This window comes from Perca flavescens, chromosome 17 (genome assembly GCF_004354835.1).
Source record: "Perca flavescens isolate YP-PL-M2 chromosome 17, PFLA_1.0, whole genome shotgun sequence".
NCBI classification, from domain to species: Eukaryota; Metazoa; Chordata; class Actinopteri; order Perciformes; family Percidae; genus Perca; species Perca flavescens.
Window position 1 is genome coordinate 3,659,448 of NC_041347.1, and position 24,084 is coordinate 3,683,531.

The 24,084-nt window shown below is 39.9% G+C and overlaps 2 protein-coding genes across 2 annotated transcripts in view; both read left to right on the forward strand.

Annotated features, from left to right (window-relative positions):
* The first annotated feature begins 10,006 nt into the window (after positions 1–10,006).
* Positions 10,007–16,958, forward strand: LOC114572579 (zinc finger protein ZIC 4). Its single transcript, XM_028604263.1, has 2 exons — positions 10,007–10,763; positions 15,244–16,958. Exons 1-2 carry the CDS (start codon positions 10,241–10,243, stop codon positions 15,873–15,875), a joined length of 1,155 nt encoding a protein of 384 aa, XP_028460064.1. The 5' UTR covers positions 10,007–10,240; the 3' UTR covers positions 15,876–16,958.
* Positions 16,959–23,109: 6,151 nt separating this feature from the next.
* Positions 23,110–24,084, forward strand: part of pcca (propionyl-CoA carboxylase subunit alpha) — a 31,470-nt gene continuing 30,495 nt past the window's right edge. The window contains exon 1 of the mRNA XM_028604257.1: positions 23,110–23,193. Within this exon, the coding sequence (XP_028460058.1) occupies positions 23,140–23,193 (54 nt within the window). The 5' untranslated portion in view covers positions 23,110–23,139. The remainder of the gene's footprint in view (positions 23,194–24,084) is intronic.

The following is a 24,084-nucleotide window of genomic DNA, read 5'->3' on the forward strand; positions in this document are numbered from 1 at the left end:
TTGTTGCATGATTAAAAAGCTCCTGCAGGTTGAGGGGTGCAGGTGTTCCCATAATTTTGCCTGCCGTCTAAACCAAATTAAAAATCTGCGTCTTGGATTTAACTGTCAAATTTCCAAACCAGCTGGTTATACCATACCGAAGAATTGACTCTATTGTTGCTCTTTAGAAGATTAACATGATATTTGTACAGACCCCAAACACTCTAAGTCTGTACGTAAAAAATAAAGACGCTGATGAGTTCTGGCACAGACATTTGTTACATGTGTGCGCCAGCTTAGGTCATTGTCAATATGAACTCCTAAATATTTAAAGGAGGACACCTGCTTGATGTCAAAACCATGAATGGCCACAGGGCTCTGATCCCCAGCTAATCTTGGATCTACCAACATTTCCACAGTTTTACTAGTATTAATGTGAAGTTGATGTAAATCGCAAAAGTTAACAAACTTGTCCACAGCAACTTGGTGGAAGCTGATATTGCTTTCTTTAGTAAGCAAACTGAGAAGGACAGTATCATCTGAAAATTTAACTACATATTGGTTTGGCTCAGAGCTGATGCAGTCATTGGTGTACAGTGTGAACAGAAGAGGTGAACTGACACACCCTTGGGGAGCACCAGTGCTGCACACTGCTGGATCAGACAAGGAGGAATTAAACTTCACCTGCTGTGGCCTATTTGACAAAAATGAGTGATACCACCTGATTAAAAAGGGATTTACATTTAACTGAACTAATTTCCTAAGCATGATATCTGGCTGGATTGAACTAAAGGCAGAACTAAAATCGACAAACAGCAGTCTAGCATATGCAACAGGACTTTCAAGATGCTTCAGAGTGAGATGCATTATTGTTGATATAGCATATGAGAGAAGGCTAACAGCTCCTCTGGCAACGCCCTTGGCATCCCTGACAAATGTAGGTGCAGAGCTGGGAGATGACTGGATCCTGCTCTGAGGCTGCCTTCAATTCCTGCAGAGTGACCGTGGACTCGAGCGGCATGTGGAGCATGTGAATAATCTCACTTTCGATTTGGTTGACGCTGTCGGGCGGGGCCTGGGCAGGCACTGACCGAGAAAGAAGGTCTGCAACAACATTATCCCGGCCCGGGGTGAACTGTAGAGTGTAGTTGTACCGGCAAAGGGGGTCGTACCAACAATGCAGTCTCAGCAGCTTGTGACAGGTGCCAGTAGAGGAGAGCAGAGCTGTCAAGGCCTGGTGTCAGTTCTCAGCGTAAACTGGCGGCCATAAAGGTAGAGGTGCCATCTCTCGCAAGCCCACATGCAAGCGAGTGCCTCCCACTCCCCAACCGAGTATCCTTGTTCAGTTTGGTTCCGAGCCCGGGAGGTGAATGCAACAGGCCTCTCCACGCCGTTCTGTACTTTGTGACAGTACAGCCCCTATCACCATGGCCGAGGCATCACAGGTGACCAGGGTGTGTGACTGGATATGTCAAAGTGTGCCAACACTGGAGGTGAGGTGAGTTGAGCTTTGAGGGTTTGCACAGCCTTCCAGGGACCAGACCCACAGCTCATCTCTCCAAAGTAGCTGTCGCAGTGGGGCCGTTATGACCGAATACTGAGGGATGAACTTCATGTAGTAGCCCGTCATGCCCAGGAATGAAGCGAGCTGGGCAGCCGAGGTCGGTTTGGGAACGGAGAGGATGGCCTCCACATTAGATTGAAGGGGGGAGATGCCCTCAGTGGAAAGTCGGAAGCCTACATATTCAATCGCCGGCACCGCAAAAACACATTTGCTGCCATTGAGGGTTAGACTGTGCTTGGCGAGGGCTTCGAATACACTTCGCAAGCGACTGTCATGGATAGCAGCAGTAGCACCATGTACCACCACATCATCAAGGTAGATCACCACACCTGGTATACCTGCCAACATTGAGGCCATGACCTTTTGGAAGCAAGAGGGGTCAAAGGTCAAACGGCATCCTCGTTTAGCAGAAAACACCAAGGTGTGCAACGAAGGCTGTCAGGTTTCTGCTTTCAGGGTGGAGGGGCACCTGGAGATAGCCCTCTCTGAGATCCAGTTTAGAAAAGACAGTGGAGCCATGAAATTGTGCCGTGAGCTCCTCGGACGTGGGCAATGGGTATCTGTCTGGGATAACTGCTTTGTTTACTGCGAGGTCCACACAGACGCGCAGAGCACTTGTTTTCTTTCTGACCACAACCAGGGTCGAAATCCATGGCGAAGCATCAACCGGCTCAATCCAGCAGCCGCTGCAGCTCAACGGACACTCCATCCCTCAGGGCCAGTGGAATACAGCGCAAACAGACAGCCCAGCCCTTTGAACAGTGATGATCACTTCTGATGCGGTCCGGCAGCGACAGTCATGATGGCAGCCCCCCCTGTGTCAATGAGTGAAAATCCCAATGCCATGAACAGATCCAGCCCCATTAAATTTGCCCCTAGTCGGGCCACACTGAAGACAAAGGAGGGCAAGAACCTAGTGCCATAGCTGACAGTCACTGTTATACTGAGGAGTGATAACTTCCACATGTTGGCACTGTTTATTAGCCACTACTACTTTAGAGCTCTTGTATTGATGTGTCAAATTTGTAAATTATGAATAATTAGTTAATTAATAAATCTAAGGATTGATTACTCCATAGGTGTTTTGTAGCTACCTCTAACAAGACAGCAAAAGCTCCATGAACATCTCCCTTCTTCTCCAGCGGATAGGCCTTAGCCTCATTGTGGTGGTACTTCTGTGTTATCTAGAGAGAGAGAGAGAGAGAGAGAGAGAGACATGCTTTCAGACTCACAGGTGTAGGTAAGCAATCCCTATCTGGTAATAAAATAATTATTGTTCGCAGTATGATGCAGTTCCGTAAATAGGTACATTTTCATTTAATTTCATTTGATGCTATTGTGACAGTTGTTTTATTTACCTGTCGGCCATTTAATTATGTGATTGAATGTTTACTTCCTAATAGTGTAGCTAAAAACTGCATTCCACTGACTGTGGCTTCTTAAACCGAAAGATCCCTGTACGAGACTTGCACTAATTATTCTGAAGTTAACGAACCAACTTAAAGGGGTGATAGAATGATTATATAGGGTATTTTACACTGTTCCTTAAGGTCTCCTAATAGGGTATGTAACATTGGTTGGGCTGAAAATTGCCCAAATGCTATTTTATTAGGCCCTTAACTACCCTGTGAATATGGCTCTATTTGGAACAAGAGCTTTTCTTCCAAATATGGTATGCTCATGAATATTCAGAATGAGCTACGTGCTGATTGGTTTGAGCAAACTACATAGAAACACATGGGAGACTCGACAGCAGGTCTCATATTTCAGACACTGCAAAGTTATACATTGTTTGTCGGGCTATTTCGTTATTAAATTCACTTCTGAGACTTTTTTTTTGCGAGAAATCAACTGTATAAAGCTCAAATATGGGCCGTTTTATGAAAATTGATGGCCAATTGCAAATTTGGTAAGACTGTGTGTCGGAGTTCAGCGACCGGTGCTGCCTTTGTTGCTGCCTTGCCGCCCGGCCTGCCTTCCTTCACAGACCCCGGCCTGCTATGAGGTACTTGGAGCTCCGTCACGGCAGCCCACAGCACTCCATATCCGCGCAAAGTCACTGTTTTTTCGCCTGCAACTCCCCTCTTCCTGCTAGCTAAATGGCCCGTGTATGTGAGTGAGAGCGCGGTCAGCTTGTTACGCCAGCAATCTCTTACCACAGTTCCAGTTAATCTTTTAATGTGTGTAATTATAATGTGTTGAGTTATTTAAACAAAAGATTGGGGAAATAAACGCCGCTTGTCCGCGAGTCCCATTGATAGAGCCTGCGGCTGGATGTAACCCGTTTGTAGCTACAAATCACGGATAGTTAGCTTCATTTTCGGCATAATTCCGAGTATATTTACAGTTTGAATTTCGTCATGTCACGTATACAACATCTAGCTACATGTCTTATAAAGCTAACAACGGTGTCCGATTTCAAATTAATTAATATTTGTGAAGATTAGGGCTTTCGTTATCTGCAACTGTCCCTTCAATCCTAGCTACCTGTGTAGCTACAAATCACGGATAGTTAGCTTCATTTTCAGCGTAATTCCGAGTATATTTACAGTTTGAATTTCGTCACGCCACGTATACAACATCTAGCTAAATGTCTTATAAAGCTAACAACGGTGTCCGATTTCAAATTAATGAATATTTGTGAAGAGTAGGGCTTTTGTTAGCTGCAACTGTCCCTTCAATCGTAGCTACTTGTGTAGCTACAAATTACTGATAGTTAGCTTCATTTTCAGCGTAATTCCGAGTATATTTACAGTTTGAATTTTGTCACGCCACGTATACAACATCTAGCTAAATGTCTTATAAAGCTAACAACGGTGTCCGATTTGAAGTTAATGAATATTTCTGAATTTCAGAGGAATTCTAACAGGAGGCTAGCTAGCTCTCATTGATAGAGCTACATCCAGCCAAAGGCTCTATCAATGAGACTCGCGGACAAGCAGCGTTTATTTCCCCAATTGTTTGTTTAAATAACTCAACACATTATAATTACACACATTAAAAGATTAACTGAAACCTGTGGTAAGAGATTGCTGGTGTAACAAGCTCGCTGACCGCGCTCTCACTCACATACACCGGGCATTTAGCTAGCAGGAAGAGGGGAGTTGCAAGCCCTAGAGCTCTGTCAGGGCAGGGGCATTTGGTTGTCTATTAGCCCAAGAGACGGTGACTTTGCGCGGGTTTGGCGTGATGTGGGCTGCCAGTTGTGACGGAGCTCCAAGTACCTATATTTGAGCTTTATATAGTTGATTTCTCGCATAAAAAAGTTTCAGAAGTGAATTTTGTAATGGAATAGCAGATCTGCGTGACCTAGCTAGATTCAGAAGACTACCTGATCTATGGTCAGTTGTGTAGCCTATGTAAATGTTGGGGCGTGACCGTTCTCTTTATACACCCATGGGCTGACAAAGGTTCCGGTTTTTGGGAGGTTGACGTCAACTTCCAGCTTTGTTGAGTTTCGCCCATTTTCAGCGGCAGTTTCAAAATATGAGATTTTCATAGTGAAGGGGTGTCAATGGGATTTTGAGCTTCTATGTATGTCTTATGTACCCACCGAACTGTTGTTATTCAACTATGACAGGGTGAAATAAGTTTTGCATTCTATCACCCCTTTAAACAAGATAAGCAGTCTGTCTTCTGTCCTGACAGCACCAAAAACTGGTTTTGCCTTTTTTCAACTCTGAAGATCATACAAAGGTAAGTACACCATTATTACTTTATTATTACTTTTAGATATTGGACATTCAGAGTGTGGGTTTTATGTTGCTAATATTTCATGACATTTATTGTCATAGCATGTTGTAGTATGTTGTCGATGACATGCATCCTCTGTCAACTGTTGATTACAATAAATAGGACTAAAAATTATGTTTATTGTGTTTGACTGTTCAGTACTGTTCATATTTACATTTAAAAAGCAGACATAAAAGTAACTTAAAAGTTACTTTCCATAGTAACTAATTACTTTTGATATACAGTAATTGGTAAAGTAATTAAATTACTTTTAAAAGAAGTAACTAGTAACTGTAACTAATTACTAATTTTCAGTAACTTGCCCAACACTGGTTATATGTAAGCTCTATTGCTGTACAGTCTTATTTTATAATTGTGAAATCCTGACAGATTAAGTGCCTTAATTATTGTGTTTGCTGCTTGTTAATGTATGCTAAATACGCTACATAAATTGTATTGTCTCACCGTGTTAGTTACATACTACTGCAGATAAAGATAATAAAGTAAACACTGGAGATCAAAAGAATAGTTTATTGTCTCCCTGCTGGCATTTAGAATCTCACCTCTTTTGCTTTGCCTTGCTCTGGGTGATTATCTCTCCCTTTTACTTACCACACACACACACACGCCCTTACAGGCATGCTCACACTCTTTAAATGCACCGCGTTATAGTGTTACAAATCGCTAAAGCTATACCTGGGCTCATTTAACAACAATCCGCCAGTCTCCTTGTCCCTATGTGTTGCGTTTAACATGAGACATGAGACTAATGCCGACCTTACACTAAACGATGATGTCCACTGTCGCAGACTATTTTCCAATATCGGAACGAAATCATGAGAGTCTTGCTACAGTGTCTACTGCCGTCTCAATCGTTTGATCATAAAACTCAGTCCGAGTCAGTCTTTTTTTCCCATCTTGACGTGAAAACGTGTTTGATATTATCGTAAGTTTTAAGTCTGCGTATTGAATCACGTGAACATTGTCAACAACCAATGGGTGCGCTCCCTCCAGCTTCAAACAGGAAGCAGCAAACGGTTAGAGCCAGTATTTTTCATGGTTGCTATAGAGGGAAATTTGCAGATTTTCAACTCTTCTGAAGCATGTCAATGGAAGTTTTACCGGCGGATAAACACGGACCTCCGGGTACTGCCACCATTCATCTGCATGTACACCAGAACAGAAAATCGGAAAAACTGTGCCTTTAACGCTGGCGGTTAGCTGATTGTCTTTAGATGTGAGATGGTGTCAGACTTTATTCTTTTTTAAAGTTTGTTTAAAGTGTAGCCTAGGGTAGGCATAAACTTGCCTGGATGAGCGTACTGTATGTCTTTCCTACTTCTAGAGGGGTTTGTGCTGTGTTAAATTGACTCACCCAGACTCTGCATGGTTTTGCGTCTGAAGCAATGCTTTGGTTCCGCTCTGTAGACATCTTCACCGGGCCAACCCTGCTCTTCCTTGTTTGTAATTCAGTTTTGAAAAGATTTATTGTGTTGTATAAAAGTTTGTGTTGTAGGAAAACAATGAATGAAAAAGAATGTCTTTCAGCTTCTTTGTCTTCAGTAGTGTTCTCTGTGTGGAACGTCTGGTGTGCAGCCGTCCGCTCTTTAGGACTGCTTCCAGCTGGAAGCAATCTCCTCAAATGATATCCCCCACATACCTGCAAATCTGGGTTGTATCAGCATTACACAAACACGCCCCCATTATGTCACATGTCAGCATTTACTCCATTAGCTCACTACTCACAGGACGCTAAACTGATATCATAACACTTAGCTTAGCTCTATGCCATCTTGGCACTAAAGATGGTAGACTACACTGTTAAAAAAGTACGTAGAAATACCGGCTTGTATACTGTGTTAATATGAAGGAATTTTCTGTAATGCTTTTTCACAGGTATCTTTCCGTATTTTGTTTTTTGGATTAACAGAAATGTCAGTTTTTTTAAAGATGATTTTTTTGGGGATTTTAGACCTTTATTTATATGACAGCTGAAGACATGATACGGGAGAGCTACCCATGGGCCCAAATGTCCGTAAACTTAACAAAAAAAGGTTCTGGTAATTTTCTGCCAGGACATTATCCGTTTTTCTACGGATTTATTTCTTACAGTGTACAGTGTACAGTGTAGGCATGTTGTGCCTCATATCTATGACATATGCTTAGCTCACCCAAAGATCGATTCAAAACGTCCCAGATAGTGAATGCCGTATACATATTTTTTGTAAATCTTTACAATCATTCCCCGAAAGAATCAAGCAGGCCTTATTGCACGATCCAAATTTTCTTCTAAACTTGCCATTTTCAGGGTGTAGCTTGCTAGCTCGAAGTTTGTTGTTTGTCCCAGAAGGAAGCAGAGTTTGAGAACGGCAACACCATAGAGCGGAAGGTGAGGGACATTGTCAGGCAATTATCCTGGAAATGTACTTCCTTTGATCTAGACTACTCTTTACGCTACGACTCTACTACTGTAAATTTTTCTGACCGTATCTTGCACAGTTGTCTGGCCAGGGGTGTAAATTGGGGGGGGCCAAAGCCTCTTCCCTACTTACTACTCACCTACTTTCTGCACACTTGCTTGCTTAACCCACAATTGCCTATTGAGACCCTGTTTACACATACATAGTTATTTTTACGAACGGAGACATTTCCCTTCGTTTGTACCCTTCGTTTACACGCAAACAGAGAATTCGCCTCTGAAACCGAGTCTTTCTAAAAACTCCGGCCAGAGTGGAGATTTTTGAAATCTTTGTTTGCACGTTTGCATGTAAACTGAGACAAACGGAGGTTTAGGCAGCCGAGAGAGAGAAAGAGGAAGTGATTCCTCGCTGTTGTTGCTATTTTCAGGATTCTGATTGGCTAACGTGGGCTTGAGCTTCTTGTTAAACTGCCACCTACAGGTTTGGCATGCTCTTGACTGCACTGACGGCATATATACATTGGTACATGTAAACGAACACTTTTCTGAAAACTGACAGCTGTGTACAATGTTATTTTTGAAAACGGAGAGGTTGAAATGTCCGTTTATGAAAATAGCCGGCCATGTGTAAACGTAGCATAAATTGTATGTACTGACTAGTTAATGTATTAAAGTTTTATTCACATTACGTTGAGTAATGCTTATTAAAATATCATGTGATTCATGCACCAGCACCTGCGGTCTGTTTCAGGACCTCCACACTGCTGTTAGCACCATTAGCACCCGACACTGGATTTTGTGCTGGCTAGCTTCAGGTGGCTGTAGTTGCTAGTTCGAGGCCAGCTGTGGCTGTGTCCCCGGGGCTGTTGTCCGCGCTCATCCTGACGAAGTCTGTCTGTCTGCTGGGAATGAGGCAGACGCACCGGGGTGCCCTAGCTGGCTATAGCATTAGATTATTTGACTACCCATACAGCTGATGTTTTATGGCAAATTTAATCGTATGTTAGCCCACGATTGGTCAAAACAATCATACTAAAAATAACTTTATGAGCGTATTTAACATTGAAATTTTTAGCCATCAAACATCACCATGAGCCATTTGTCACCGTAGCACTTCACAAAGCTGGAACAATATTGAAATACATCAAAACGTATTGTTTCTGTCCGTTTCCTGTTTTTTTAACCAAAGTTAGAGCAACTAGAGGGGTTAATATATGATGCCATTGACAGGCCAAACGTGTCATTGATTAAAATTACAGATTTTTCGGAATTTGAACATTGTTGGAAACATTTGGGATAAGGTAAGTACATAGCTTATATTAAAGATAACATAATAAATAACATAGGTATAGTCGTTTTTATACATTTTAATGCAGAAATATCACAAATTATTATCTTTAAGGAAAGTCCAAAAGGGGCCCTTATACTCATATAGTTGAATAATCTAATCCTATAATAAATACATACAATACATGCAGGGCTCCAGGCTATACCCATTCAACTGCAATTTGTCAATGCTTTTTTTGCAAAAAGAACAACACACAACTGTGTCAAACACTTAGACCTTACATTTCAAAGCATTTGGTTATTCACCTACAATCCACCATCATTTGGCTATTCACCTATTATTACTATTATCAATAAATTCATTACATTTATCTTGTTATATTAACTTACGTTTAAACATTAACTAGCGCTCCCTCTCTTTTCTTATTCAGAAAGGTCATTTTGGTGTTTGTGATGCAGGAAAATAAATTCTTACAAGATGGGCTGTCACCCAACATTATGGTTATTTGATTTCAATAATTTCTGGACAAAAGTGGCATTTTATGATAGGGAGGTTTTTCATGGTAGAAATGTATAATAATATATCTAATAATGGGCTAATAATAATACAAATCATAGCAGCAATGATGGGAATAATTGTCAAAACTATACAATAAGACTGTATGGTAAAAATCTAGAATTGTCATACCAGACATGGAATGATACAAAAAATATGTGTGTGTGTGTGTGTGTGTGTGTGAATTATGGTTACACAAATACTAGCTCATATATTAGATTTATTTTATATGTTGTCTTTTTAACACAAATTTCCATGTAATGTTGGGTTGACAAACTTAGGTCATCCACACAAATCCTGTGACAAAGTGTAATCATTGAAGGTAAATTTGTCATGTTATTGTGTACTACCATAACTTTGGGGGTCTGTTAGTTGAAAAATAAGAAAGGGAATGAAGGAAGGAAGGATTGAGAAGGAAAGGAGACGAGGACGCCCCAGACACTGTTGGGTCGCTTCCTGCTGTGTTTCTTCGCCTCTGTTCACCTCCATTCACACAGTAAATAAAAGCATGGAGGCTCCGACTCTCGGGATCTAATACCGAACAGCGGGGGGTAAAGACACCGCATGCGCTCTCCCTTTCACCAAAACACACAGGAAGGAAGCAGGACAGCGGCGGACGATTTGCCATTTGGATTTAACTCGTTTTACGTGGAAGAGAGGGTTGTAGTTGGAGACAGGAGCGGGGCAGCCCGCCTTGCTGAGCATGAAGCGGACGGCTGTAGTGGCCAGGCACAATGGCCTCGTCTCTCCGCTGGGGAACAACAACTCCGGGGCTTCGAGCATCGTCTCACCACCACAGCCGAGAGCCACTAGTATCTCCGCTTCTGCCGACAGTGGTGTTGGCGGTGGGATGGACGGCCTGCTGGATTTCTCCAAAGGCCCCACCGTCAAAACCGAGCTGGTCTGTAAATGGATTGACCGAACTTCTTCGAGACCGAGGCTTGGGCGGACGGCGACATCCGTCTGCGACCAAACTTTCAGCTCCATGCACGAGCTGGTGGACCACGTCACCACCGAGCATGTAGCAGCGGGGCTCGAGACCCTCAGTCATGTCTGCATGTGGGACGAGTGTATGCGCGGCGGGAAGGCATTCAAAGCCAAATACAAACTCATCAACCACATTCGCGTGCACACCGGGGAGAAGCCTTTTTCATGCGCATTTCCCAACTGCGGCAAGATGTTCGCACGCTCCGAGAACCTCAAGATCCACACGCGCACGCACACTGGTAGGGTCTCATGATTCTGTGACTACACACCGAGCGCTGTGATACAGTCATTATAGTCTTTAAATCCGTGTCACCCGTTTAGACAGCAGCCTCCTGACAGAGAATAAAGAGGTTAATAGATATTGTTCCCAGTCTGCTAGGAATCCCCTCCATGTTTACGTAGGCACAGTTCAGTACCCCATTCACATCCGGCCTTCATTGCTTCCTTGTTTCCTAGAGGAATCATAGGTCGAAACTGCAGCTCAGGAGTCATGCAAGGTGACAGGAAGCAGGACAAAGCAGCTGGATTGTGAGAGAGGGAAAAGGATTAGTGCAGAATCTAATTGATTCGATGTACACAAAAGAACTGAGTGTGTTGAGACATTCATATGGTTATAGTTGTCATTTTAATTCCCAGCCTGCATAAAACATAGTTTGCAGGAATTTTATTATTTATCACAATTACCCAGAATCAGGCCTATATTATGTCAGTGTGTGCAGTTCAGTTGCCAGTTGTTTAAAATGTGGCATTCCATTTATGCCAAAGAGACAGTGCTGATTTCTACTTAGACACATTTTGTGAAGGGATTATAAACTGTAACTAATATATTTTGTAATGGTCAATGAATCATTTATTCATGCTCTATAGATTAATTATAAGTTGTCAATCCCTTGTGTTTTGTTTGCTTGCTTTTTTTTTTTTTTGGTTTTATTAGACAGTGTAAGGGAAGATAGCATTGATAAACTTTAACATAGGTCCCAGAATAGACTCGGACAATGTTCAAGTTTCAAGGTTTCTTTATTAGTACCCAAGGGTAAATTTGTTATGCAGATCACAGCAAAAAAAAAAATCACAGCAATACATATTCAAAGGACATAAAAGCAAATGCCATACAATGTAGTATGGTATTTGTTCTTAATGTTCTTAGTATGTTAAACTCTCTGGCTACCAGAACACCCCACCAAAATCTATTTAAACAACCTAACATTTACAACTGAACACTTGAGTCATTATTTTTAGAATCCAATTTACTAATAAATCTAATTCCAGATGCCCTACTAACTTAAGTTTAACCTGATAAACTAAGCTGGCTAAAAAGACAAAGCAAGTGCAATGATGGAGTCATGGGGATTTTTTTACAACCTGGCAACCCCAAAGTTGTTTTTGTTAATTGCTTAAAACAAATCTATGAAAAAATACTAAATAATTTAATACATTTTATAAAGCCCTTAGTTACAACGTTTGCAAAGTGTGCCATATTAGAAAGCATTACCATCTACTAGAACTGGGCAATATATCGATATTATATCGATATCGTGATGTGAGACTAGATATCGTCTTAGATTTTGGATATCGTAATATGGCATAAGTATTGTCTTTTCCTGGTTTTAAAGGCTGCCTTACAGTAAAGTTATGTCATTTTCTGAACTTACCAGACTGTTGTAACTGTTCTATTATTTGCTTTTACCCATTTAGTCATTATCCACATTACTGATGATTATTTATCAAAAAATGTCATTGTGTAAATATTTAGTGAAAGCACCAATAGTCAACACTACAATATTGTTGCAGTATCGATAATCGAGGTATTTGGTCAAAAATTTCGTGATATTTGATTTTCTCCATATTGATTTTTCGCCCAGCCACCATCTACCATCATGTAAATGGGGTTGACGAAATATTAGAAACACTTTTTAGTAGAATGCAATACATTTCTTTCAACAGGACCATCAACATAATGTTGAATTAACCCAACTGAACAACTAAACAAAAAAGTCAACATTAGAACCAGAGCTATTGAATTAGACTGTAATAGCTACCTTTAGCTAGGTGGACCCTTTTAGCTCTATTAGATGTCCATGGGGTGATGAAATAATGCTGTAAAAGAATTGATAACTTTTTATCATTCCAAAAACACAAACAACCCCCAAAGTACAAACTTTAGACAGTGACAACAATAACTAATCCAACTTAGGTCCAGGGTACAACACTAGTATGATGTCTACTGTACATAGTACATGACATACCCAGACATAGCTGTACACACACCTAATTGTGAGCGAGAGAATAAATGAGACATTATTATCACATAGGAATATAGAAACACCCCCATTCCAGTTGACAGTGACAAATGACCACATAATGAGAAAGAAGAAAACAAATTAAAACAATTAGGTAGAATTAAAACAAGGAGGGAAAAAAAAAATATATATATATTTTTATTTTTATTTTTTTTAATGTTGTTTAGTTGTTAGTTGTGAGTGTTTGACCAATATATATTAAGAACAATGTCCAAGCCTTACAGAAATGGCTCAAAACATTTAAACCTATCGATTAGATATTCAATTATATCGGTTTATGCCATTCTACAATTGTAGATGGTGAATTATCAGTCAGAATGTCAGCTTCTTTTTCATGAGTGGGTAAACCCAGAGACAAACAATGAGGATATGTCACATTAAAGACCAAGTTAAGTTTACCAACATTTTGCCCCAGTAGTCCAATATGGATTCATGTCCACACACAGTCCCTCTAAATCCCACCTTTACATGACAATTTGAGTCAAAGGTGGGATGGGGTTACCTTTAAGCAGTGCAATATTTTTAACTGAGGGTTTCCTCTTCTATTACTTATGGACACCTCCCTCGCCATATTCCACCTATGTTATACAAATATATATATATATATATATATATATATATATATATATATATATATATATATATATAATTGTCATAAATAAAGTCGCAAGCAGCAATTCTGGGTTCAATCCTTTTATGGACCCAAAATTAAAGCCACAGTAATGAGCGGGTTTTAGGGTTAGTGTTTTGTAACTTATTTGTCAAATCTTCATGTCATTTGTAAAAAGATATTTGTATTTGTAAAATTCCTATAAAACATGTTCTTGATAATTCATCCAAAAAATGGTTTCAATAATTTACAGCAAGTAGTTTTTTAAAAATATAATGAAAAACTAAGAGGATTAACTTTCTTGCTACACTCAGTAATGGAGGAAACCAGAAAAGAGAAGTCCTCTCTAAAACTTTATCCAATCACCAGGCTCCTCTTTTCTCTCTTGTCACTTGGTTGTAATTTCTGAAGTACAACCTGTGATAGTCGTATCCCCTCCCCCCTCTTTATTTAATGTGAACGAAGCTTGATTTTTATTTTCAGGACATAGTGCAAATGTCTCGACTGAGTTTAATCAGTATTGCTCAAAGGGAACTTGAGTTATGAAACTTCAGATTTTGGTTCTTTCCCCCAGAGCACGTACACCAAATGTTTTTTGATTGATGGCAGCCATGTTTTCGGACCAATCTAGCTCAATTGTAATGTGTTGGTGTATCTGCTGTATAAATGTGGTGTTGATACAGTCAAAATCCCAAATGGTAAATGAAATGTGTATTATGCAAATGAGCAGAAAATCCATCATGGTGGCCTTTATTGTCTAGGTTTTGTCCAAATATTCAATATTCAAATTTCAAGTCAATCTGACTTGTTTTTTGAACTTTATTATAGCGCCACCATCAGGCTGATTGGGGTCATATTTCTTGTGAAGCATTTGCATTTGCATCATTTAAAATTATGCGGCAAAGTATCGTGTCTCTAGCTCATAGTACACAGCAAATTAACCAACAGCATAAGACAACAAATAATAACTAGAAAATGTATTTCCTACAGAAATTGTCAGTGCTGACAGCAGAAATAAAATGGCAAAGTAAATAAAATCTAGTAATTTTTTCAAATATCTGTTAGCTGCAGGAAAGAGATGCAGTGAGTTTTTTTATGTACTATTCAGAGCTGCACTCATGTCACTGGTTGACACCATAATTTGTATTGTCAGTTTTCCAATATACATGCCATCCCAAATTACATATCTAAAAAAAGCATATTAACAGCAAAATGTTGTTGCAAACCCCTTTTCATTTCTCCCTACTTTTTTATGATTAATAAGCCTCCCTTTCACTTCTTGCAAGGCATACCATTGCATTTATATTTGAACATGACCCAGTTCTTCATCCACAGGAATATTCCAATATAATCTCTTCATAATAACTTAGTTTGGCTCTCAAAGTAAATGGTATTTTCTTTCAATCCCATACAGTACACCATATTTTTAACACTGACAGTTTTCTTCCAGTTTAAGGCAATAAGTAACTTTACATGTAATGTGCACACACTCTAAACTCTTTTGCTCTTAAATGAATGAACTAAATTTAACAATTCCATGTGTACTAAAGAAACATTAATAAACTCTCAAGAATCCTCAAGATTTCTTTTTAATCACCTCCTTCCAAATCTCTTTTACCTGAACACAGCCCCACATTCAATGAATAAGAGTTTCTTGTCGCTCAACACATTTAACACACCATAGGCCAAAATGCACTCAGTAGTATATCCACCAGGTGGTGGAGAAAAGTTGGTGTCTCTTCAACTGTACCAGTACTTAAGGGCCCATTCTAGAGTGTGATGATAATGAGTGGGATGTTTGTGTTGCAGGTGAGAAGCCATTCCAGTGTGATTATTGTGAGCGACGCTTCGCCAACAGCAGCGACCGGAAGAAGCACTCACAGGTCCACACAGCCTCGAAGCCCTACGACTGCAAAGCCCTGGGCTGCACCAAGTCCTACACCCACCCCAGCTCCCTGCGCAAACACATGAAGGTTCACGTCAAGTCGTCCCCTACCTCTGAACCCCAGGACGTGTACGACTCCATCCCTCATCAACTCCAACAACCTCATCAAGCCCTCCTCGAGCCCCTTGACCTTAAAATGAATCGCCTCTCTCCATCACTTGCCAATAAAAACACAAATTTTCCTCTCCTGTCCAATCACCAATTGGATATCAGCTCAGCCAGCGAAGTTGACCATAAGCTGCTGCTGCGGAGTTCATCGCCAATGACAATGCCTCTGGATCTCTCTCTGTCAGGCCTGAAGAGTCAGCTGGCCCAGAAGCAGCAGAGTGGTAGGACCCAGCGTAGGAGCCAGCGCTCAGTCAACCCAGCCTTACCTCAGTTGTCTAACATTAAGGAGTGGTATGTCTGTACCAGGAGTACAGCACCACACTTTCCTCTACTTCACCCAGACCACATCAAATCAGAACCTAGTGATGATGAGCAGTATGTCACGTAGGATGGAGGGACTGAGAATTTGGACTTGATGAACATGTATTATCAGACCCAGGTCAGGCCAAGAGAATGCTCTGTGGAATCATAGTTGCTGTAAATTTCCAGAACCAGCAGTTGTATGGTTCAACATCAGAGGCCCTGCTAATATGGAGAAGGCTGTGATCCGATGGAGACCTTTTTTTACTCTGTCTCTAATACAAAACTCAGCTTGGCGATCATCACTATCTGTGGACCGAAAAGCAATGGCTCAAATGTTGCCAGAAGGGACAAGAAGAATTCCATCGTTATGGTTATCAAACAAAATGTTTGACAAAAAAACTACAACATATCCAATCAGTGCTAGCTAGCTTACCTGAGCTAACAAAGGGGATGACATTGTAAAAATGGACCAGGCGATGTTGGGTACTGCTCTGCTTGCTGTTAAAGAATATGAAGAGGGTGTGTGTACATGATGACCTCTCTAGGGAGACAGATTATTGACCCAATTTATCTAAGCGCTCCACCTAAATGAAGCAATTTTAAGGGCTACATTGACACTGATAGAAGGTGGTTAATGTTATCCTGAGGTCAATATAGCTCTGTACACATGGTACCCCGACAGGTCCAAAACAGCAGGCACACAGGTTGGAGGTGAGCGTGTGCCTGTTATGGCCCCAGTATGTTTTAAACAAACTAGTTTGTACATCAGATCAGAAATTGTTTGAAGCAGCTGATTTTGCGGTCGGAAAGGTTTTTTTAAATGCTGTTAGGTGATCAAGCACTTTGTTTAAAGCAAACTGATGCCTTTACTTATAAACCATTGGTAGTAACTTGTTCAAACGTGTTTTATGTGATCACAGTCTAATCCAACACAGTAGCCAGCAGTGAAGCTGCAGTTTGAAGACCATAGGGACTGTTCCTTCTTTGTACTGATCATTAAGTGTCTCCTTAACCTCTTCAACTCTATGGACCTTTCAGTGGGTTAATCGCCTGCATCTGTTTACACTCCATCTACAATTAAGTCAAGACCCCAAGGTTTCCAAAATTACCATATATGTCATACACATATTCCTTTAACATGAAAATGTGTATTAAATGATGCACAAGACATCTATTGTTTGCCCTTTGATCAAATGGGGCAGCCATAAAAAGTGGAATCTTGGATTTGAAAATGTACTCAACGTAGCTTCAATGAATCAACGAAACGAGCAGAATGTATTGTGAAAGATTGTGGTTGAGCTTGGAAAAATATTTTGTCTATGTTTGAACTTACTGCATTGAGAACACTTTAAGTGAGTAATAAGTGACTTATACCAATATACATTATCCATCAACTAGTAGGACATATCAAGCTGGATTTGAACCTGAGTTCTAAGAAAATCTAGCTGAAGCAGATTGTTTAAACATACAATGAGACAGGATTTAAATTATATTTTAAAGGGAAATTAAGGCTGATTTATGGTTGTACGTGACTCTACGTAGAGCCTAAGTAAGTGGGTTATGCCGTTGTGAGGATTTATACTTGTGTGCTAGTGTGTCTGCGTCATTCTAGCGCATGTCTTTAAGAGAATAGCAGAGCAGAGCCAGTATTTAGTGTGTGCGTGCGTGCCCTTGATTTTTGGTTTTAAAGTGTGTACAACCCAGGTCTTACAACCTTAAAACTGAAAGTGAGCACACCTGAAATCTCTCTAATAATCCCTCATTGCACAGGAAAACTGGGTGCAGTAAGTAAGTACAGTACATCAAAATTGGAGTAGGAAGTGAGTCTGTAAACTGTGAATTATGTTCTCAAGGGTTATCTTGGGAAATAATTTTAGTTTTCATCTTCCAAGTACGTTTGGCTAAAGTGGGAGTTTGTTTAAAACCTTTTAAGTCACTTTTCCCCCAAGCTATTAACTTAGTGTGTACATTATTATTACTGGCAGGAATGATGGACAAAACAGTAAATAACAACAAGGTTGAATGAAACTAGAATTTCCCTTTAAACAATTTAAGTTATTTGAGAAATGTGAGTTTCAATTTCATTTAGGTTTACATACGACAAATCAATCTGGAAGTCAAGAGTGGAGAGGGTACAGGGAAGTACATACAGTAAGTGCAGAACAAAATTGGACAGACAGAATTGTGTCATTGAAGTTTTGATTCTCAATAATCTCTAGACAGGAGCAAGCAACTACTCAGTTTATGAAGTTTGTATTATTTTATTGGTCGTCACGTTGAAACAGTGATTTGCACCATCACCTCACAGCTGTGGCCTTTCTGTAGGGAGTTCACATGTCTGTGTGGGTTTTCTCCCTACAGTCCAAACACATACAGGTCTGATTAATTGGAAACTCTGAATTAGCTGTAGGTGTGAATGGTTGTCTGTCCATATATGTTAGCCCTGTGCTAGACTGGTAACTTCTCAAGGTGTACCATGCCTCTCACACAATGTGAGTTGGGATAGGCTCCAGCTCTCTGTCTCATGTTATCAAGTGCTCAGAATCTCTCAGCTAATGAAAACTAGTACCCAATCAGGTTGTTGCTTCAAATTGTTTGAGTACAAATCTGTCCCTGGGTTATCATAAATGTTGCCCTACAGATTGATTAATTTTGCCTCGTGATAGGGCAGACATTTCAGAGTTATTGATCACTAAATAGCACATATTTGTTTTATCGAGAAAGGCTGTTTGATGCAGTATCACACCATGACCACCAGAAGTCATTGAAGGTTTCCAGTTCAGACACCTTCTGAACAATACATTGTCTAAAAACATGTTCAACGCATCAGATGAAATGCAAGATACAGTCAGCTAATATGAACTCCAGTGAGATCAACATTTCCTTTCACCCTTTCCCACCCCAACCCTCTGAATTAGCAACACTAAGTCACAATGATGTGTGAGTAAACGAGTGAATAAGAAATTTAATTAAAACCAACCAACATTACTGAAGTTTCATGCTATTGCTATTGAGTAATGTCAGAGTTTTTATCAATCATTTTTGTCGATTTTACTCAGTAATCAGTACTGTATCTTGGTGACTCTCTGGAAACAGGTGAAAGGACAGCATTTGTCTGTCCTTGTATCATGATTATTAACAAGGCTCATCAGGCTTTAAAAGAACAACCTAACGTTATGATTTAGTGTGAGGTCAAGAGATCTGACACAAATCTGACCACAGAGCAGCTGAAAGGATTCATATCCAGTGTGCCTGAGGAGCACTGGAACTACTACACCACCTAAGCATTAAAAAGCTCATTCTTGATCTTGGAAATATTATTCAATCATTATCTGTAACTGCTCACATTCACACCTACGGACAATTTAGAGTCGCCAATTAACCTAAACTGCATGTCTGTAGACTGGGGGAAGAAACTGCAAAACCCAGAGAAAACCCACAATTACGTGGGGAGAAAATGCAAACTTCACATAGAAGGGTTCAAACCCTGACCCTCCTGATCTAAGGCACCATGCAGCCCTTGGAAATACTAGTAAGTAGCCCATGGAATAAGATGTCTTACTGTACCACTAGCTGAACTGTTGAAGTGACAATAGTTGGTCTCACTAGACGAATGCTTTCTTCTAACCACATAATTCAAGCCAACTAAATGAATCTGTATCCTGGTGCTAGGTTTAATGATTAATTGACGTCAGGGATGAATCAGATATACACTGCCTGCCCAGACTGCTTACCAATAAGCTGTTTGTAAAGTTAGCATAGGCCAATGCCATTTTACGAAAGACCCATCTTCAATTTGCATTTCCCAGTGTCCCACAGTACTGATGCGTGTGAGATCCTTTTACACCAAACCTGATGACCGGTGTCTATCTGTTTTAACAAGAAAAAGACACTAGCAGTATGTGTCTACATTAGTCAAGAGTTTTAAGAAGAGTATGATGAATTTTGTTGTCAGACTTACAATGTAAAGGACTCTGTCATGGTCCATAATTTAAAAGACAGTGTCACAAATACACTGAACGAGTAGTATATAAGTTAGCAAGTATATTTATTTGTTTGTTTTTTAAATTATTATTAAAAAAAAACTTGTTGGAGGCACTAGCAAGTTTCTGATAGGTTACTTACTAATGGTGAGTAAAATTGCATTTTTCATGCAGGTCCACTGGTTTACAGTCACATGCAGTCTTCACAGAGCAATACAAAAAAATCTAAAATGAATTTCTCAATGAATTGTTTTTCTCATGCACATGAAAGTGTAATTTGTTAAATAAACCATTTAAATCCTAATAACTTATTATTAGTCTTCTGTTAAGCATATATGAAGCAGGCACAGCTACTACTACTACTACACAGCTTCTTAATTATTCTTTTGACAGGATTTTACTAATTAGTTTTTTTTTGTGTGGATAAGAATTATTTTTGCCTAATTTAATTTGAAAAATAACCAGTAGTATTTCGGCTGTAGGCCTACTATTTGTTCATTTTTTTGTGGCTTAACTTCTTATTTTAAAAATTTTAAAATGTTACAAAAATATGTATAGAAGCCAATACAGCAGCAATTTTAAAACAAGTAGATGGTGAGGTATTTACCGTTAATTTATTTTTTGTTATTTTATTAATCAAATACAGCATTTGTGACCCTTTTCTTTCAACCACAAAAAGGCTACATAGGCTTCACAGGACCTGACAGACTTGAGCCAGACCAAATATTTTTGAAAAACCTTTAAATTAGACAACAAAGTTATCCTGGCAGACTATTCCGAGCAACTGATTTCCACATAAATTGAAAGCTACACATGTTAACACGTTGTTCAAACCTTCACGCGGCCGGAAATAATGAAGATATGGGCTCAGTGTGTCCACCCCAAGTGACCAGGATTACTGATGTGGAGCTGACTTTGATTTTCAGGTGGGATTGTATATGTGGATTCATGGACTTGATACTTCCGTGTGACGTGAATTTCTGACTTTTTTGATATCAGTGGAATGCAGCATTTAACACAGATTCGGAGTAACTGCACAAAAATTACAATTTAGTGTGGTTTTGTAAGTCAGTAGTTCCCAATGTGGGTCACAAGATAAATCTGCTTGGTTGTGATGATTAACAGGAGAGAAAAACAAACAAAAACATATTTCTGCTACGCAAAGGTATGTTATTTCAGACTTTCATCTCATCTTAGCTTTGTTCATTTAAAAAATCTGGATATGTTACCTTCTTCAGGGCTCTAGGGAGTGCTGTTCTAAATGGATGGCAAAATGGCATGTGACCAAAACTTTTTGAAGGATTCACTTTAATTACAACATACACAGCTGACCCCACAAAACTCCGGCCAATGTGGAGAGACACAAATGAACATTGTTCTTTGAATCCAGAGAGCACAGGGACCCACGTGCATCTGTTAGGATTTTTATATATTTATCTATTTTGCTACCTTGGTTAATTTAGTCTGAAAAAGGAGAAGTAAAATGTATAGTCTTAAAGAAAACATGCTTGGGTTTTCTACTAGAACATATTTACATGCTTTAATGTTAAAAAAACCACATGATTTTTCTCATATTGCCTACTGCTGCATCTGCTGTATGCAGACCTCAACAACCAAACCATAGACTGTAAACATAATGGACATAATATCGGTGACGTCACCCATTGGTTTGTGGACTGCCGTTTTGAAGACACGAGTTTGCATTTTGTCTGTCATTATCTTGGTATTTTGGAGCCAGAAGTGACCAGATTCGAACAAAAAGGCGCAGCTGGGAAGGAAGATGTGTAAGCCAGTGTTGTGTATGGTTTCATGGTGCTGCATTAAGCTAAATGCTGATTTTCAACTGTTCTGACGCGAGTCATCCAGCAGAGTTTTACTGATGGTTAAACGCAGACCCACGGGTACGAACTGTTTCGTTAGCATGTATTGAAAATTGTTACCAGCTAACGCTAGTTTGGTATAAGGCTAAATAAGAAATTTTTAATTGACTAAAGTGTTCCATTAAACTTTGATAAATTGAAAACACACAGAGGGGTCAAAGTTCAAGATGAAAACATGGACAACACCCAAAAACAAGTTAATGGCTATTTCAATATACACCATACCTACCAACATTTGGTTTACAAGACCCGCTGTGTTTCAATGTGTTGGGTAAGGTTTTTTTTCCCGCCGTGCACTACATTAAAATCAATGCGACACACCTTACAAAAAGCGTGGAGGTTGTCGATATAAGATAAGATAAGATGCATGTAAATTGTTGCGCCCAACACTGTTGATATTTACAGCTATATTTTGATTTCTTTGCGGGAACACCGCCTTCACCTACCTTTTTTGTCGGCTCACTTTCAACTGCGCAACTGGGTTGCCAGGTTGAGGTGACAAACGGGTTGAAAATTGTGTGAATAGGATGCGTTTCATACAAGACCTGGCAACTGGTCAACATTAGACAAACATATTGGATCCGATTATTTATAAAGGAGTTTGGGCCATGCAAATTACGGGAGTTTCCCGGGAGAAATAACAAACCGTAAGGGGTCCGGGAGATAGGGCTAAAAAACGGGAGAAACCCGGAAAAAAGCATGAAGCATTTCCTGCTCTATGTCTATTTTAAAATAAATGGGACCTTAATTTACAAAATGAATATCATGCTGTATTGATGAAGAAGATTTGAAACTAGTGATTAATGGGAATGAATGAATGAATGAAAATGTTTATTGAGTTAATAAATCAAGTGAGAAGTAGGGTCATTTCCTCATAGACCTCTATTGGAAACAGTGGAGTCGCCCCCTGCTTTAAATAAGATAGAATGCAGATGTAAGGCACTTCCGCATTGCGCATATCTCTTACAGTGGAAATGCATTAAGAAGAGATAATTTCACGACCAGTAGGCTATGGACAGGAGGAACAATTAGAGCAACCAAAAACTGTTGCAAAGTAGGCCTATGAGAATGTGAACACTGTTTTAAAATGGACTTACCCAACCTATCCTTTACAGTCATAATCCACTGTTATTATACAACGCAGTGAGCCTACTCCTTATTCCTTACAAAACACATTCTGAGTTACCAACTTATTTTTCTAAAAACTGCCCCACAATAAATTCAATGAATCTTGTTTCTTGACAGAAAATCTATGATGTACCCACCAGACAAAAGGAACAATTGCTAGGATTTTGACTAGCATGTCTTCTGCCAAAGATTTTTTAAGGCAGCGTTTCTTGTTTGCAGGTATGATGATGAACGATGATGATGAATAAATAAAGTTGCGAGAAAAAAAATATGATTTGGCGTTGACGCCTCTCCCTCCGCCAATCTGGTCTCTTTAAAGCTAATACGTCATTAACCGTCACCGTCACAGTTTGGCAACATGGCGGCGCACAGGGTCTCTCCATCACTGAACAGGCTGCTGTTTGCTGTAAAGGTGAGCTGTTCACACTTTTTGCTGTAGAGGTGAGCTGTTCACAGAGCGACTGTGCAAAGTGCGAGCTCGTTGACCAAACTGACAGCCGTGTGTTTACTATCAGCAGAATGACATGATGGCTGTTAGCATAAGTCCAACACCTACTAATGACAAGTAGGACAGTCCTGAACGTTCTTGATGGAACAGGCATAAAGATAACCTAAACATGGAACGTCCTTAGATGAGATAATCAAAAGAAAGAACCGCTTTGCTAAAATTGGAAAAACGTATGCTGCTAAAAGCTTGACTAGTAGGCTACATTTTTTGTTAGTTTTTTTTAACCAGAAAGCGACTGAATCCAGTCCGACTTTGACAGACAGGCTGTACTCCAAACGTGTGTATAAAACAAGTTCTGGTACGATGGTGCTGAACATTAACTCATTATATCCTGTTTAAACAACTGTAATTGCATTTTATTTGTTTGTTTATTGCATGACCTTAGCAAGACATCGCTGGATCGCTTTGAGGGGTCCAGGCTGCAGCTTTAACTTGTTTTGACTGGGTCCTCTAAGGTCTAATGTTTCACCAGATCAGTCCACTAGGGGGCCCCCAAGTAAAATTGATCGTTTGGCCCCTAGTGGCCACCTGCTTGTGATACTTTGGTTTAACACATTAGGAGCAACATTTTAAAGCAAACTGGTTCACCCTCAAACATAGCATAGCTTTTTCATTCTAACACTGAGCCTTAATGCTAAGGGAGGTTTGAGTCCGAGCATGTGTGCATGTTAATTATTCTGCATTCCAAATGAATAAAGGCACTTTAAATGGTTTGAAAACTATTGTTCTGTACAAACCAGTTATATAAGTTGGTAATTTCCTCAAGGCTTGTGCATTAGAAGGGCCTCACTCACA